Source organism: Lipophrys pholis (assembly GCF_963383615.2).
Source record: "Lipophrys pholis genome assembly, chromosome: 21".
NCBI lineage: Eukaryota > Metazoa > Chordata > Actinopteri > Blenniiformes > Blenniidae > Lipophrys > Lipophrys pholis.
In genome coordinates, this window is record NC_137649.1 from 23,825,282 (window position 1) to 23,839,411 (window position 14,130).

General features: G+C 52.8%; 2 protein-coding genes across 5 annotated transcripts; one reads left to right on the plus strand and one right to left on the minus strand.

Moving 5' to 3' along the window:
• Positions 1-337: 337 nt before the first annotated feature.
• On the minus strand, positions 338-6,754 carry taf1b (TATA box binding protein (Tbp)-associated factor, RNA polymerase I, B). 3 transcript variants are annotated; one of them, XM_080490666.1, is made up of 17 exons: positions 6,564-6,754; positions 6,119-6,474; positions 5,830-6,012; positions 5,194-5,292; positions 5,032-5,119; positions 4,839-4,936; positions 4,526-4,612; positions 4,098-4,197; positions 3,890-4,001; positions 3,721-3,820; positions 3,495-3,642; positions 3,246-3,420; positions 3,139-3,170; positions 2,913-3,000; positions 2,749-2,819; positions 2,448-2,676; positions 338-733 (listed from the first exon to the last, which is right to left on the minus strand). In XM_080490666.1, exons 3-17 carry the CDS (start codon positions 5,845-5,847, stop codon positions 421-423), a joined length of 1,758 nt encoding a protein of 585 aa, XP_080346792.1. In that variant the 5' UTR covers positions 5,848-6,012; positions 6,119-6,474; positions 6,564-6,754; the 3' UTR covers positions 338-420. The 3 variants fall into 3 exon arrangements, with proteins under 3 accessions (XP_080346792.1, XP_080346791.1, XP_080346793.1); XM_080490665.1 differs by having other exon boundaries at positions 6,119-6,744; XM_080490667.1 differs by lacking the exon at positions 6,564-6,754 and having other exon boundaries at positions 5,194-5,258; positions 6,119-6,248.
• adam17b (ADAM metallopeptidase domain 17b) lies at positions 6,559-13,522 on the plus strand. Of its 2 annotated transcripts, XM_080490661.1 has the most exons (19): positions 6,559-6,692; positions 7,670-7,802; positions 7,915-8,048; positions 8,627-8,715; positions 8,921-9,092; positions 9,173-9,303; positions 9,384-9,470; positions 9,592-9,702; positions 10,147-10,291; positions 10,360-10,451; positions 10,772-10,924; positions 11,001-11,200; positions 11,302-11,405; positions 11,705-11,839; positions 11,937-12,067; positions 12,154-12,321; positions 12,398-12,454; positions 12,894-12,957; positions 13,224-13,522. In XM_080490661.1, exons 1-19 carry the CDS (start codon positions 6,581-6,583, stop codon positions 13,235-13,237), a joined length of 2,232 nt encoding a protein of 743 aa, XP_080346787.1. In that variant the 5' UTR covers positions 6,559-6,580; the 3' UTR covers positions 13,238-13,522. The 2 variants fall into 2 exon arrangements, with proteins under 2 accessions (XP_080346787.1, XP_080346786.1); XM_080490660.1 differs by having other exon boundaries at positions 12,894-13,522.
• The last annotated feature ends 608 nt before the right edge of the window (positions 13,523-14,130 follow it).

Here is a 14,130-nt window from a genome sequence, read left to right on the forward strand (position 1 = left end):
GAAGAGGAGGTGGTGGATGAGGAGGAGGAGGAGGTGGTGGTGGAGGAGGAAGAGGAGGTGGTGGTGGAGGAGGAAGAGGAGGTGGTGGTGGAGGAGGAAGGAGGAAGAAATCAGTTTTAACAGGTCAGGATGTTCCATGTTGCTTCCTGAAAGTCTCTGGACTCGTTTCTGTGCTTGAGGCTGGTTCTGGACCTAGTTCTGGACCTGGTTCTGGTTTCAGATCCATGTGTTACTTTATGAAACAACCTCTGTAGAACCTAAAATCCTTCATCTTTATCTTTTGGTTTCCTCGCCCCCACATCTAAGGAGAACCTAGTTTCAGGAACCGGATCAGACACAACCTGCAGACAGAGATTTATTGAAAAACAATCAGCCAATCAGAGCGCAGACGTCCTGCAGCCGCCGCTCCTTCTCGTCCTCTCAGCTTCCAGCCTGGTTCTGCAAAGTCTGCTGTGGGGTCCTGGGTGAAGCTCTGGTCCTGGTCCTGGGTGAAGTCCTGGTCCTGGTCCTGGGTGAAGCTCTGGTCCTGGTCCTGGGTGAAGTCCTGGTCCCGGTCCTGGCTTTGAGACCAGGTGTCTTGCAGCCGAACAGGCGTCTCTCCACAGAGAACACTTCCTGTAGGAGGGCGGCTGGTTTGACGTGGAGCAGGAAGGAGAAGAGCTGCAGCAGCCACCTGAAGGACTTCGGCAGCGACGCCTCCACCTCCGGCAGGAAGTGATCTGGGTTGCACTGCCTAAACCACAGAAGAAGAAATTAAGGTGGTTTCATGTTCCTGACTGGTTTAAACTGGTTCCAACGTGTTCCTGACTGGATTAAACTGGTTCCTGACTGGATTAAACTGGTTCTAACATGTTCCTGACTAGATTAAACTGGTTCTAACGTGTTCCTGACTGGATTAAACTGGTTCCAACGTGTTCCTGACTAGATTAAACTGGTTCTAACGTGTTCCTGACTGGATTAAACTGGTTCCAACGTGTTCCTGACTGGATTAAACTGGTTCCAACGTGTTCCTGACTGGATTAAACTGGTTCCTGACTGGATTAAACTGGATTAAACTGGTTCCTGACTGGATTAAACTGGTTCCAACGTGTTCCTGACTGGATTAAACTGGTTCCAACGTGTTCCTGACTGGATTAAACTGGTTCCAACGTGTTCCTGACTGGATTAAACTGGTTCCTGACTGGATTAAACTGGTTCTAACATGTTCCTGACTGGATTAAACTGGTTCTAACGTGTTCCTGACTGGATTAAACTGGTTCTAACATGTTCCTGACTGGATTAAACTGGTTCCTGACTGGATTAAACTGGTTCTAACGTGTTCCTGACTGGATTAAACTGGTTCTAACATGTTCCTGACTGGATTAAACTGGTTCTAACGTGTTCCTGACTGGATTAAACTGGTTCTAACGTGTTCCTGACTGGATTAAACTGGTTCTAACATGTTCCTGACTGGATTAAACTGGTTCCTGACTGGATTAAACTGGTTCTAACGTGTTCCTGACTGGATTAAACTGGTTCTAACATGTTCCTGACTGGATTAAACTGGTTCTAACGTGTTCCTGACTGGATTAAACTGGTTCTAACGTGTTCCTGACTGGATTAAACTGGTTCCAACGTGTTCCTGACTGGATTAAACTGGTTCTAACGTGTTCCTGACTGGATTAAACTGGTTCCAACGTGTTCCTGACTAGAGTAAACTGGTTCTAACGTGTTCCTGACTGGATTAAACTGGTTCTAAATTGTTCCTGACTGGATTAAACTGGTTCTAACGTGTTCCTGACTGGATTAAACTGGTTCCTGACTGGATTAAACTGGTTCCTGACTGGATTAAACTGGTTCCTGACTGGATTAAACTGGTTCTAACGTGTTCCTGACTGGATTAAACTGGTTCCTGACTGGATTAAACTGGTTCTAATGTGTTCCTGACTGGATTAAACTGGTTCTAACATGTTCCTGACTGGATTAAACTGGTTCTAACGTGTTCCTGACTGGATTAAACTGGTTCTAACGTGTTCCTGACTGGATTAAACTGGTTCCAACGTGTTCCTGACTGGATTAAACTGGTTCCAACGTGTTCCTGACTGGAGTAAACTGGTTCTAACGTGTTCCTGACTGGATTAAACTGGTTCTAACGTGTTCCTGACTGGATTAAACTGGTTCCAACGTGTTCCTGACTGGATTAAACTGGTTCTAACATGTTCCTGACTGGATTAAACTGGTTCTAACGGGTTCCTGACTGGATTAAACTGGTCAGCGCTGGTCTGAGTTCTCTCTGACTCAGTCTTGACTTCAGAGCAGTTCCTGAGGACTGTTTGGACTAGGTCCAGATTGGGTTTTAGCGAGTGGATTGGTTCAGATTACCGATCGGTTCCTGACGGTGTCTCTTGCCTGGGATGGGACCAGTTTTGGACTAGCCACCTGACCTGGTTCCAGTCTCGAGGTCTTACCTGCCATTGCAGGGCTGCAGCGCGGGGTGCCAGTAGGAGCGATTGGATGGAGTCTGGACGTCGTCCTTCAGGGTCAGGAACCTGTCCAGCTTGGTACCATGCATACTGGGACCGTCGGAACCGTCATTGTCCCCCCAGCAGAACCTGAAGCTGGACGGGCGGGTGGTCTGGACGCCTGCCGGACACGATGACAGCCTCTCGAAACACGACTGCAGCTGCTCCGCGGTTCCTGCAGGGGAACAAGTTCCAATCTGGTTTTAGTCTGGACCTGCAGAGACTCAAAGAGACGTCACGTCCTCACTTTTCTTCTTCATCGCCATGTATCTTTCATTCGACCTTCGGAAGACCATCTTTTTGGGCTTCCACTGCGTCCTGAGGACGAGACAGAGACACGGCACAGTTCACAGAGAGCGTTGACCCCAGCAAGGAGAAGCCCCGCCCCCTGCAGGAACAGGAAGTAGTCACCTGGCGGTGGCGTGATCGCCTCTTTGCTGGCCTCGGACCAGAGCCGTCTGCACCAGGCGGTACCACCTCCTCAGGTGGAACGTGTCCTCTGTAACAAAGACAGACAGACCAGACCTCAGCTCACAGGTCTCACCAGACCATGTCCTGGTAGGACGGTTTGGATTCCGGAGACACGTAGTGAGGTGGTCTGAAGTCTGGACCACCTGAAATGAAGACCAGGACTCACCTGGACCGTACTTGACCTGGTTGGACAAGTCCCTGAAAGACAGAAACAGAGTCAGACTCGTCATAGCGGAGTGGGCGGAGTCTTCCCGGACAGAGGCGGTCCGTTACCACTCGGTGAGGTCGTCCAGGCCGAAGAGCAGCTTCATGGTGACGACCACCAGGGCGGCGGCCTGCAGGTCGTACCGCGGCAGAACAGGACGGGAGGCGGGGTCGAATGTGTGGAGCGCCTGGTCCGCCAGGCCGGCGCGCTCCGTCAGCCTGCAGACCCAGAGGTGAAGCTCGTCTGCGGTTGAAGAGGAAGGAGTTAGAGGTGGGCGGAGCCAGCAGTGTTACCGTGGTGACGAGAGGAAGCGGTACCTGGTAGGTTTGCGTCGATCAGGTAGCGCAGGCTGAGCCGGGCCGGGTGCAGCACCACCTCCTGGCTGATCGGGGGAAAAGCAGGAAGCTGCAGGAACAGGGCCAGAGCCTGGGCGTCCTGGTGGACCAGCCGGTACGAGGGGACACTCTGAGAACAAGGAGGTCACAATCAGACCTCGGGACCCTGAGGACCTCCAGGACATTGGGGGTTCTCCCGGAGTCTCACCTCCACCCTGAAGACCAGGACGTCTCTCCCCTTCAGCCTCATCTGCTCCGGCAGCTGCTCGTAGGCCTTCACGTACGGGACATGTCCTTCCAGCACCAGCCTGGAAACACACAGCAGTCACCTCCAGGACCTCCAAGACCTCCCGGCCATGGTGGTCCTCCGGTGGTACCTGAGCAGGTCACTGAGCGTCAGCGCCTCGCGGCTCCAGACCAGGGCCAGGTGGATCAGAGCCAGAGTCTTCCTCATGCTCATCTGGTCCTTCCTCCGGCGACAGCTGTTCTCTGGCGACCAGATGAAGACACTCGTTACTACGGCGACTCGTCATGGCCGGGACGCGAACCCAAGGTGCTGCCGATTCTCCAGAACATCCCGGGTACCTGGCTGAGAGTCCGAGTCGCTCAGGGTTCTTGACTCGGTGAAATCGGTGGAACTGACGGAGAACAAGGTCCCGCTGTCCGAGTCCGAGTCAGCGCCTCCCTGAAGAGAGACGAAGGATGAGGCGAGGAGGGACGAGAGGAGGGACAGGAGGAGACAAGGAGGGACGAGAGGAGGGGAGGAGGGACGGGAGGAGAGACAGGAGGAGACGAGGAGGGACAGGAGGAGACGAGGAGGGACGAGAAAAGACGAAGAGGGACAGGAGGAGGGACGGGAGGGACGAGAGGAGGGGAGGAGGGACAGGAGGAGACGAGGAGGGACAGAAGGAGACAGGGAGGGACAGGAGGAGACGAGGAGGGACGAGAGAAGACGAGGAGGGACGAGAGTAGGGACAGGAGGAGAGGGACAGGAGGAGGGTCTCTGTCTCTACCTGTCGGTCTCGGTACACAGGATTGTTGGTAAAAGCTTGTCGACTCTTCTGAAGATAAATCCTCCACATCCGACACAAAACCTCGTCCTGAAACAGACGGAGCAGTTGGAGGGAGGACGGCACACACACACACACACACACACACACACACACACACACACACACACACACACACACACACACACACACACACACACACACACACACACACACACACACACACACACACACACACACACACACACACACACACACACACACACACACACACACACACACACACACACACACACACACACACACACACACACACCTTGAATCCTGCAGTGACTCCAAGCTCCAGCAGAGCCTCGGCCTGGTTCTTCAGGATGAACTGGAATGCCTCGCAGATCCTCCAACTGTAACCTCCATCTGGAACGGAGGAGAACCCTGAGACTTCCAGCTCTGTGAGGAGCAGCACCTCCCCCCCGAGGAGCAGCACCTCCCCCCCGAGGAGCAGCACTGACCGCCTGTCTTTGTTCGGGGTCCTTTTTTGATCCTGGTTATTCTGCTGGAGGCCGGGCACAGGATCACCTGCTGCACCTCCCTGCTCCTCTGAGGAGACACAGGGACAACAGGTGAGACGGGGAGGAGCAGGAAGAAGAGCAGGAGGAAGAGGAGCAGCTTACCTCCACCACAGTGTGACAGGACTGGCAGTAGAATCGACCTTCCTCTGAGATCCCCCAGTTGACTTCTGAACACAGAGAGCAGGGCTCAGTGAAGCCCGCCTGGAGACACACAACACATGAAACACACAATAAATACACAGAGCAGGAGATAGACACACACAATACACACAAAACTCACAGTAGAACTCTGAATGTGTGAATTCAAATAGAGAAAAATAACAGTTTTAAATAATCCAGTTCCACCACAATTCAGTTTTAAGGGGTTTCAAGGATGAAGATTAGCGCCACTTTCAGCCCAAACGACAAGAAAACATTTTTTTCCCAAGATGAATTTAAACTTGAATGTTTTTCAGACTTCAGATTCACGTGTTTCTCCAATAACAACATGATGTTCATCTGATTAATAAAACATTTCCAGGAGGTTCGTGTGAAGGGATCCATGCCGATGATTAAAGCAGACTCCTTAGATTCCCACGGTGTGTCACACTGAGTGAATTAAACGTTTTGAACTGTGTTCAACTTGAAAACGTACTAAAACGGAAGAATTGTGGATGGAGTTCAGGCGGAAGCGTGATCATGTTCTGTTCCGTTCCGTTTCCCGCATGAAAGAGACCAGGGGCCTTTAAAGGGACTCACCGTATCTTGCGCGTCCATTTTGACAAAAAACGCAGTTTGAAGTCGAACTTCGTGCTTTTCTTGGCACTTTATCTTCACCGGCTCACACTTTAGCCGCTACGCTGCTAGTATCTTCTTCTACGGTGAGAGAACCGAGCTGAGCGCTACTCGGCTTGGTACTGCCCCCTGCGGCCAGGCCGGGATCTGCATAAACAAACACAGACAAACAAAGAAATGAATGCATGATTAAACAAATCTACAGAAAAATGAACCAATAAATACACGAATAAAAAAGAAACGAGATCTGCACTTGATATGGATGGCTCTTGTAAGCGCTTCCCGCCTCTTTCCGTCGCGGAACGCCTCCGGCTCTTTCCGCCTCTCTTCGGTCCTCTCCGCCTCTCATCGGTCCTCTCCGCCTCTCTTCGGTCGTCTCCGCCTCTCTTCGGTCCTCTCCGCCTCTCTTCGGTCGTCTCCGTCTCTCTCCGGCTCTTTCCGCCGCTCTTCGGCCCTCTCCGGCTCACTTCGGCTCTCTCCGGCTCTCTCCGGCTCTCTCAGCCTCCTCCGGCTGCCGGGCTAAATCCCGGACCTCCTGGCCGCTCTCGGTGATCTCTGCTCGGCCGCTTGACGCGGCGGTGCTCGGTCCCCCAGGCGGTTCTGTGCGGACTGGAGCGCAGTTAGTCGGCCGAACCCCTCGCGGCGCCAGGCGGGAGGAATGTAAACTTTCGGTCGGGACTTGTTGAAGAGTTACTCACACTCCGGACGCTCCGACATGCGGCGGATTCTAGTGGCTGTCTGGACGCTGCTGGCGGCGGCCGCGGCGACGGCGGACTCTCTGCCGGAGGACCCAGAGGACCCAGAGGATCCGGAGGACCGGGGGCTCGGTGAGAGGTCACGGGCGTGTGTGTGTGTGTGTGTCTATGTGTGTGTCTGTGTGTGTGTGTGTGTGGGGGGGGGGGGGGGGGGGGACGTCCGGAAGAGGAAACATAACGATCAGCTCTGATCATCAATAACAACAATGAAAACACAAACAACTTGCTTACTACAAACAGTTTATAACTCTTTATTATTCATACTTTATTAATAACCCTTTATTGTTAACCTTTTGTGTGACCTGCAGGAGGCGCCATCACACACACACACACACACACACACACACACACACACACACACACACACACACACACACACACACACACACACACACACACACACACACACACACACACACCAGATGAGCTCATAATGGAAACTTTACTTTTACTTTACCTTCAGCGTTCCACTGAGATGTTACAGATGTTGAGGAGGAGAACGGAGGAGATCAGCTGTTCTCCAGATGTTGAGGAAGCAGAGGAGATCAGCTGTTCTCCAGATGTTGAGGAAGCAGAGGAGAGCAGATGTTCTCCAGATGTTGAGGAAGCAGAGGAGATCAGCTGTTCTCCAGATGTTGAGGAAGCAGAGGCGATCAGATGTTCTCCAGATGTTGAGGAAGCAGAGGAGATCAGATGTTCTCCAGATGTTGAGGAGAACGGAGGAGATCAGCTGTTCTCCAGATGTTGAGGAGAACGGAGGAGATCAGCTGTTCTCCAGATGTTGAGGAAGCAGAGGAGATCAGATGTTCTCCAGATGTTGAGGAAGCAGAGGAGATCAGATGTTCTCCAGATGTTGAGGAAGCAGAGGAGATCAGATGTTCTCCAGATGTTGAGGAAGCAGAGGCGATCAGATGTTCTCCAGATGTTGAGGAAGCAGAGGAGATCAGCTGTTCTCCAGATGTTGAGGAACACTCAGACATTGTAGGACCTCCAGGCTTGCGGCTGATCTCCTCAGGATGACCAGCAGACTCAGATGTTCTCCTCTGCAGCGTCCCTCAGGTCCGTCTTGCAGCAGTTCGACGTTCTTCCTCTCTCCGGCCTGCAGACGCACTCGGTCCGCCGGCGAGACGTCGACACTCCGTCCAGTGTGGAGAAGCTGCTGAGCTTCAACGCTCTGCAGAGGTCAGAAGGTCAGGACAGTGACTCCACCCACATGCTTCTTCCCCTGTTGTAACTGCTGAACTCCTCCTCCTCCTCCTCCTCCTCCTCCTCCTCCTCCTCCTCCTGTGTGCAGACACTTCAGACTCTACCTGAGGACCAACGATCAGCTCTTCGCAGAGGACTTCCGAGCTGTGGTGGTGGACGAAGATGGTTCAGAGCGAAGTTTCCCGGTCAACAGACACAACTACTTCACGGGTCACGTCATCGGTACGTCCAGCCACCTGCTGGTCTGGAGGTTCCTCTAGAGGGACCCGTGGAGGTTCCTCTAGAGGTCCTGGAAGTTCCTGTGGAAGTGCCTCTGGAGGTCTTAGAGTTTCTTAAACGTCTAAAAGGTTCCCGTGGAGGTTTGAAATTCCCTGTTGATGTCTTGAAAGATCTAAAGGTTCTTCTGAAGATTTCTGTGGACCCCGTTAAGATTTCAGGTTCTTGTGAAAGTTTAAGAATTCCACAGTTTTGACTTTTCTTGTTCTTCTCATTTGAGCTATCAGGTTCTTGTGAAGGCTCTAGAAGACCTCCTCTGGGGTGTTTAGGATTCTTCTGGAGGTTGACTTGGTCTTTGCTAAGCTCTTCCTCAGGAATGTTGTGGTTCTTGTGCAAGACTTGAGTTCCTGTGGAGGATTGGAGGTCTGAAAGGGTCCTGTGGCTGTAGAAGTTGTTGAAGTTTTGGTTTAAAGTTCTTGGTTACTGGTGTCACCTGTTGGCTTTGACGGTCTTTAGGTCCTGGAGGTGGTTCCAAAGGTTCTTTTGAGACAGAAGAAGCTTGACTGTTTCTGGTTCTCCTTCAGGTGAGGAGAACTCCCGTGTTCAGGCTCATATCGACGACCACGAGTTTTCTGCCCGCATCCTGACCCACGAGGCGGAGTACAATGTAGAGGTAAGGTCCTCCTGATCAGGGATTAAGGTCCAGCTGAACAGGGACTAAGGTCCTGCTGAATAAGGACTAAAGTCTTCCTGAACCAGGGACTAAGGTCTTCCTGAACAGGGACTAAGGTCGTCCTGAACAGGGACTAAGGTGCTCCTGAACCAGGGTGTGGTCTCTTGACCTCTGGTGATGTTCTCCTGCTCTCCGCCGTCTTCAGCCCCTCTGGAGGTTCTCATCGACGCCCCCTGATGGCCGCCTGTTGGTCTACCGCTCGGAGGACATCAGGAACATCAGCCGGCTGCGGCGGCCGTCGGTCTGCGGCTACATGACCTCCGACCCCGACCTGCTGCTGCCCGCCGGCGTGCGGCGCGAGGGGAGGATGGACGAAGGTCAGTCAAGGACAGAGACTCTGGAGTCCGGACATTTCCGATGCAGTGTCAGAATGAGCTGTTTCCTGTTTGCCCCTCAGAGGGGGGTCACCGGGGCAAACGGGACGTCCACGACCACAAGAAGAACACCTGCCCCCTGCTGCTGGTGGCCGACCATCGCTTCTTCAAACACATGGGCCGTGAGGAGGAGAGCACCACCCTCAACTACCTGGTGAGGCCCCGCCCCTCTGCTATGAAACCCCGCCCTATACACGCTTCCCCCCAGTCTAAGCCCCGCCCCCTGTCTTTCAGATCGAGCTGATCGACCGTGTGGACGACATCTACAGGAACACATCGTGGGACGAAGACTTCAGCGGCTACGGAGTCCAGATCCAGCAGGTCTGACTCACTTCCTGTCCTCTATGAGGGTCAAGATCCAGCAGGTCTGATTGGTGTGTGTGTGTGTGTGTGTGTGTGTGTGTGTGTGTGTGTGTGTGTGTGTGTGTGTGTGTGTGTTCAGATCATCATTGAGAAGAGTGCGACTCCCGTGTCTCCGGGGAAAAGTCACTTTAACATGAGAGGAAGTCCGGTGGACGGCCGAGACGTCTGGGACGTGAAGAAGCTGCTGGAGGTAAACAGGAAGTAGAAAGGAGGTAAACAGGAAGTAGACAGGAGGTAAACAGGAAGTAGAAAGGAGGTAAACAGGAAGTGAAGAAGAGACAAAGGAGCTCTTCTGGCTCCTCCTCCTCTTCTGGCTCCTCCTCCTCCTCTGGCTCCTCCTCCTCCTCTGGTTCCTCCTCCTCTTCTGGCTCCTCCTCCTCTGGCTCCTCCTCCCTGATGCCTCCTCTGGCTCCTCCTCCTCCTCTTCTGGCTCCTCCTCCTCTTCTGGCTCCTCCTCCTCCTCTGGCTCCTCCTCCTCCTCCTCTGGCTCCTCCTCCTCCTCTGGCTCCTCCTCCCTGACGCCTCCTCTGGCTCTTCCTCCTCCTCTGGCTCCTCCTCCTCCTCTGGCTCCTCCTCCTCCCTGACTCCTCCTCTGGCTCCTCCTCCCTGACGCCTCCTCTGGCTCCTCCTGCAGCAGTTCAGCGTGGACGTTGCAGAGAAAGCCTCCAACGTGTGTCTGGCTCACCTCTTCACGTATCAGGACTTTGATGAAGGAACGCTCGGCCTCGCCTACGTGGCTCCGTCCAAACCCGACATTCCCGGAGGACTCTGCTCTAAAGGTCTATCTGCTGCTCCTGCTGCACCTCCTCTTCCTCCTGCTCGTCTAACTCCTCGCTCTGCTCCTCAGCCTGTCCCTCCTCCTTAAGTGAACATGGATCCATCTACCTGAACACCGGCCTCACCAGCACCAAAAACTACGGCAAGACCATCCTGACCAAGGTAGGAACCTTTGGAGAACATCTGTAAATCATGATCCTCTGGAGAACATCTGGAGATCATGATCCTCTGGAGAACATGATCCCCTGGAGAACATCAAGAGATCATGATCCTCTGGAGAACATGATCCCCTGGAGAACATCTGGAGATCATGATCCCCTGGAGAACATGATCCTCTGGAGAACATGATACCCTGGAGAACATGATCCCTTGGAGAACATGATCCCCTGGAGAACATGAACATCTGGAGATCATGATTCTCTTCCAATATTGAAAACATTTAAATCGAGACGTACTCTGTGTGGTTGCCATGGTTACGGCAGGAAGCTGACCTGGTGACGACTCACGAGCTCGGGCATAACTTCGGAGCGGAGCACGACCCGGACAACGTCCCGTACTGCGCCCCCCGAGAGGACCAGGGGGGCAAGTTCGTCATGTACCCCATCGCCGTGAGCGGTGACCATGGCAACAACAAGGTGGGCTCATAGTCTGAGAGGCGGGGCTAATAGTCTGAGAGGCGGGGCCACTGTAATCTGTACTCTAATCCCGCAGCTCTTCTCCGAATGCAGTAAACGCTCCATCGTGAAGCGTCTGCGCTCCAAAGCGCCGTCGTGCTTCAAAGAGCGAAACGTCAACGTGTGCGGAAACTCCCGGGTGGAGCTCGGCGAGGAGTGCGACCCGGGATTACTACACCTCAACTCAGACCACTGCTGCACCGCCGACTGCAGGCTGAGGGAGGGGGCGCAGTGCAGGTGTGTGTGTGTGTGTGTGGGGGGGGGGGGGGGCGGGGGGGGGCAAAACAGGGACTAACATTGTTTCGTGTGTGTGTGTGTGTGTGTGTGTGTGTGTGCAGTGACAGGAACAGTGCGTGCTGTAAAAGCTGCAAGTTTCAATCTGAAGGTGAAATCTGTCAGGAGCCGATTGACGCAACGTGTAAAGGACACTCGTACTGCACAGGTACACACTCACCTGGTACACACTCACCTGGTACACACTCACCAGGTACACACTCACCTGGTACACACTCACCTGGTACACACTTACCAGGTACACACTCACCTGGTACACACTCACCTGGTACACACAGGAAACACAAACCTGTCAAGGTTACTCACATCAGACTCCGCTGCGTGTCTCTCTCTTTGCGTGTGTGTGTGTGTGTGTGTGTGTGTGTGTGTGTGTGTGTGTGTGTGTGTGTGTGTGTGTGTGTGTGTGTGTGTGTGTGTGTGTGTGTGTGTGTGTGTGTGTGTGTGTAGGAAACAGCAGTGAGTGTCCTCCCCCAGAGAACGCTCCTGACCAGACGGTGTGTCTGGACAACGGCGAGTGTGTGAACGGAGAGTGTGTCCCGTTCTGCGAGGCGGTGCTGCACCTGCAGCCCTGCGCCTGCAACGGTAAAACACACACACACACACACACACACACACACACACACACACACACACACACACACTCATGAGTGTCCACTAACCCCCTGCCCCCCCCCCCCAGAGACAAACTCGTCCTGTAAGGTTTGCTGCCGTGGCGCCGGCGGCGTGTGCGCCCCCTACCGGGACGGCGCTGGCGACTTCCTGTTCCTGCGGAAAGGCAAACCGTGCACGGTGGGATTCTGCGACGGGGCGGTGAGTCTGGAGACGGGTGGTGGTGGTGGGGGGGGGGGGGGGGGTCGAGGTTGGAGGTGCTGATGGCGCCCCTGCTCTGTCCACAGGGGAAGTGCATGAAGCAGGTGCAGGACGTGGTGGAGAGACTCTGGGACTTCATCGACAAGCTGGACATCAACACCTTCAGGAAGTTCCTGGCAGACAACATCGTGGGCTCCGTGGTCGCCTTCTCCCTGCTCTTCTGGGTCCCCTTCAGCATCCTGGTCCACTGCGTGGTGAGAGTCCAACAGAGTCCAGCAGGGACCTGAACGCTCCTCTGAAGGAGACTCACCGTTTGTCTTCTTGTTTCAGGACAAGAAGTTGGACCAACAGTACGAACAAACAACCAAGTCTCTGTTCTTCCCCAGTGTGAGTAGAACCCCAGAGAACCTCATAGAACCTGAGAGAACCCGTGAGAACCTTGTCGAACGAGAGAACTTCGTAGAATCCGGGAGATTCATTGTGGAACCTGAAAACATCACAGAACCCAAGAGAACCTTGTAGAATCCAGGAGAAACTTAGAACCTCATAGAACACAAGAGAACTTATAGAATCTAGGAAAACCTTGTAGAACCTAGGAGATCCTTGTACAACCCGAGAGAACCTTGTAGAACAAGAGAAAACCTGTAGAACCCTGTGGAACCTTGTACAACCCAAGATAACCTTGTAGAACCCGAGAGAACCCTGTAAAACCTGAAAGAACCTTGTAGAATGAGAGAGAACTTCGTAGAACCTTCTGTGAGGTACGTCGGTTCTCCGTCTGTCTCCTCTTTTCTCTCTGAATTGGGATTCTGGCGTTTTTTCCCAGAATGCCGAGCTGCTCAGCAGCCTGGACTCCGCCTCCGTCCGGATCTTCAAGCCTCCGATCTTCAGCGCCGCCCCCCTGCGGCCCCAGCAGACCAGCACCCCCCCTCCTCTGGACAGCCCCCGCATGGCCACCATCCACGAGGACCCCAGCCTGGACTCCGCCCTGGGCGAGGTGTTCGGGTGCCCGGCGGCGGAGCGGCGGTCCTTCGAGGACCTGACGGAGACGAGCGTGACGGAGCGCAGCGACAAGGCCAGAATGTTCCGGCTGCAGAGGCAGCGGCAGATCCAGAGCAAGGAGACGCAGTGCTGAGGGGGGCGGGGCCAGGGCCAGGGGGGCGGGGCTAAGAACTCCAAGAGCCTCACGTCCGGAACTTCCCGGTTCTTCTGCTCGCTGGTTGCCATGGCGATAGCCTTTTGGGTGAAACCTCAAACTCATTTTTTAAAACATTTGATTTGATTTTTGTCCTTTTGTTTGATTAGTTTTCACTTCAGAGTTAAATTTTAAAAAAAGTTTTTTATCATCGGTTTTAATTTGGTTTTCATTTTTATCATTTTATTCCCGTTTTTCTTTAATGTAAAAGGTTTTTGATGTTTTTAAAAAAAAAAAAAAAAAAAAACAATGAAGCAAAATACTGAAGTTTTTCACGACAATCCGCCGACTTTTTGATAAAAAAGTTTTTTTTCCACGTCGAGACTTTTTGTCTTATTTTCACCTGAAAGTTCTGGTTTGGTGATTCGGTCCAAATCCTAAACTTTTGATAAATAAACACTTCATACCAAAGTTCAGTCAAAAAAAAAAACATTTAACCAAGTTTTCATGTATTTTTGTCTTGTTTTTATTGTGTTGTGTATTTTTTGTAGTTTGTCTTGTTTTTGAAGTTTTTTCCGTTTCCTTGTGCGATGACGATCGGCCTTCACGTCTTCTCCTCCGGGGCGTTCACTGCAGTCAGGATTTTCCATGTTTTTTTTAATGTGTTCATGCGACTCTTTGTAAGAAAAACTGCTTCTGGAGGAATAAAGTTGAATTATTCTCTGAACTCTGGAGTGATTTTCTGTAGAACAAACAACTAGCGGACCAACGTGAGAACGACATCCTTTTCACCGTTTCTGCTGTTGCCGTGGAAACGGACACTGTCTTCAGAACGTTAAAACTTTTGTGGAGAACGTGTTCATGTGAAATGTTGCCGTGGAAACGGGGCCTCAGTTTTCAACATGGAACTACAAGGAACCATCCGACT

Excerpts from the sequence above, each read along its gene's own strand:
- adam17b (XM_080490660.1), top strand. The coding sequence starts at position 6,581 with ATGCGGCGGATTCTAGTGGCTGTCTGGACGCTGCTGGCGGCGGCCGCG. Across the intron at positions 9,471-9,591 it reads ACGGAGTCCAGATCCAGCAG|ATCATCATTGAGAAGAGTGC; the intron begins GTCTGACTCACT and ends GTGTGTGTTCAG. Across the intron at positions 12,322-12,397 it reads GCATCCTGGTCCACTGCGTG|GACAAGAAGTTGGACCAACA; the intron begins GTGAGAGTCCAA and ends TTCTTGTTTCAG.
- taf1b (XM_080490666.1), bottom strand. Across the intron at positions 4,002-4,097 it reads CGACTCGGACTCTCAGCCAG|AGAACAGCTGTCGCCGGAGG; the intron begins GTACCCGGGATG and ends TCTGGTCGCCAG. Across the intron at positions 3,001-3,138 it reads CCAGGTCAAGTACGGTCCAG|AGGACACGTTCCACCTGAGG; the intron begins GTGAGTCCTGGT and ends TCTTTGTTACAG.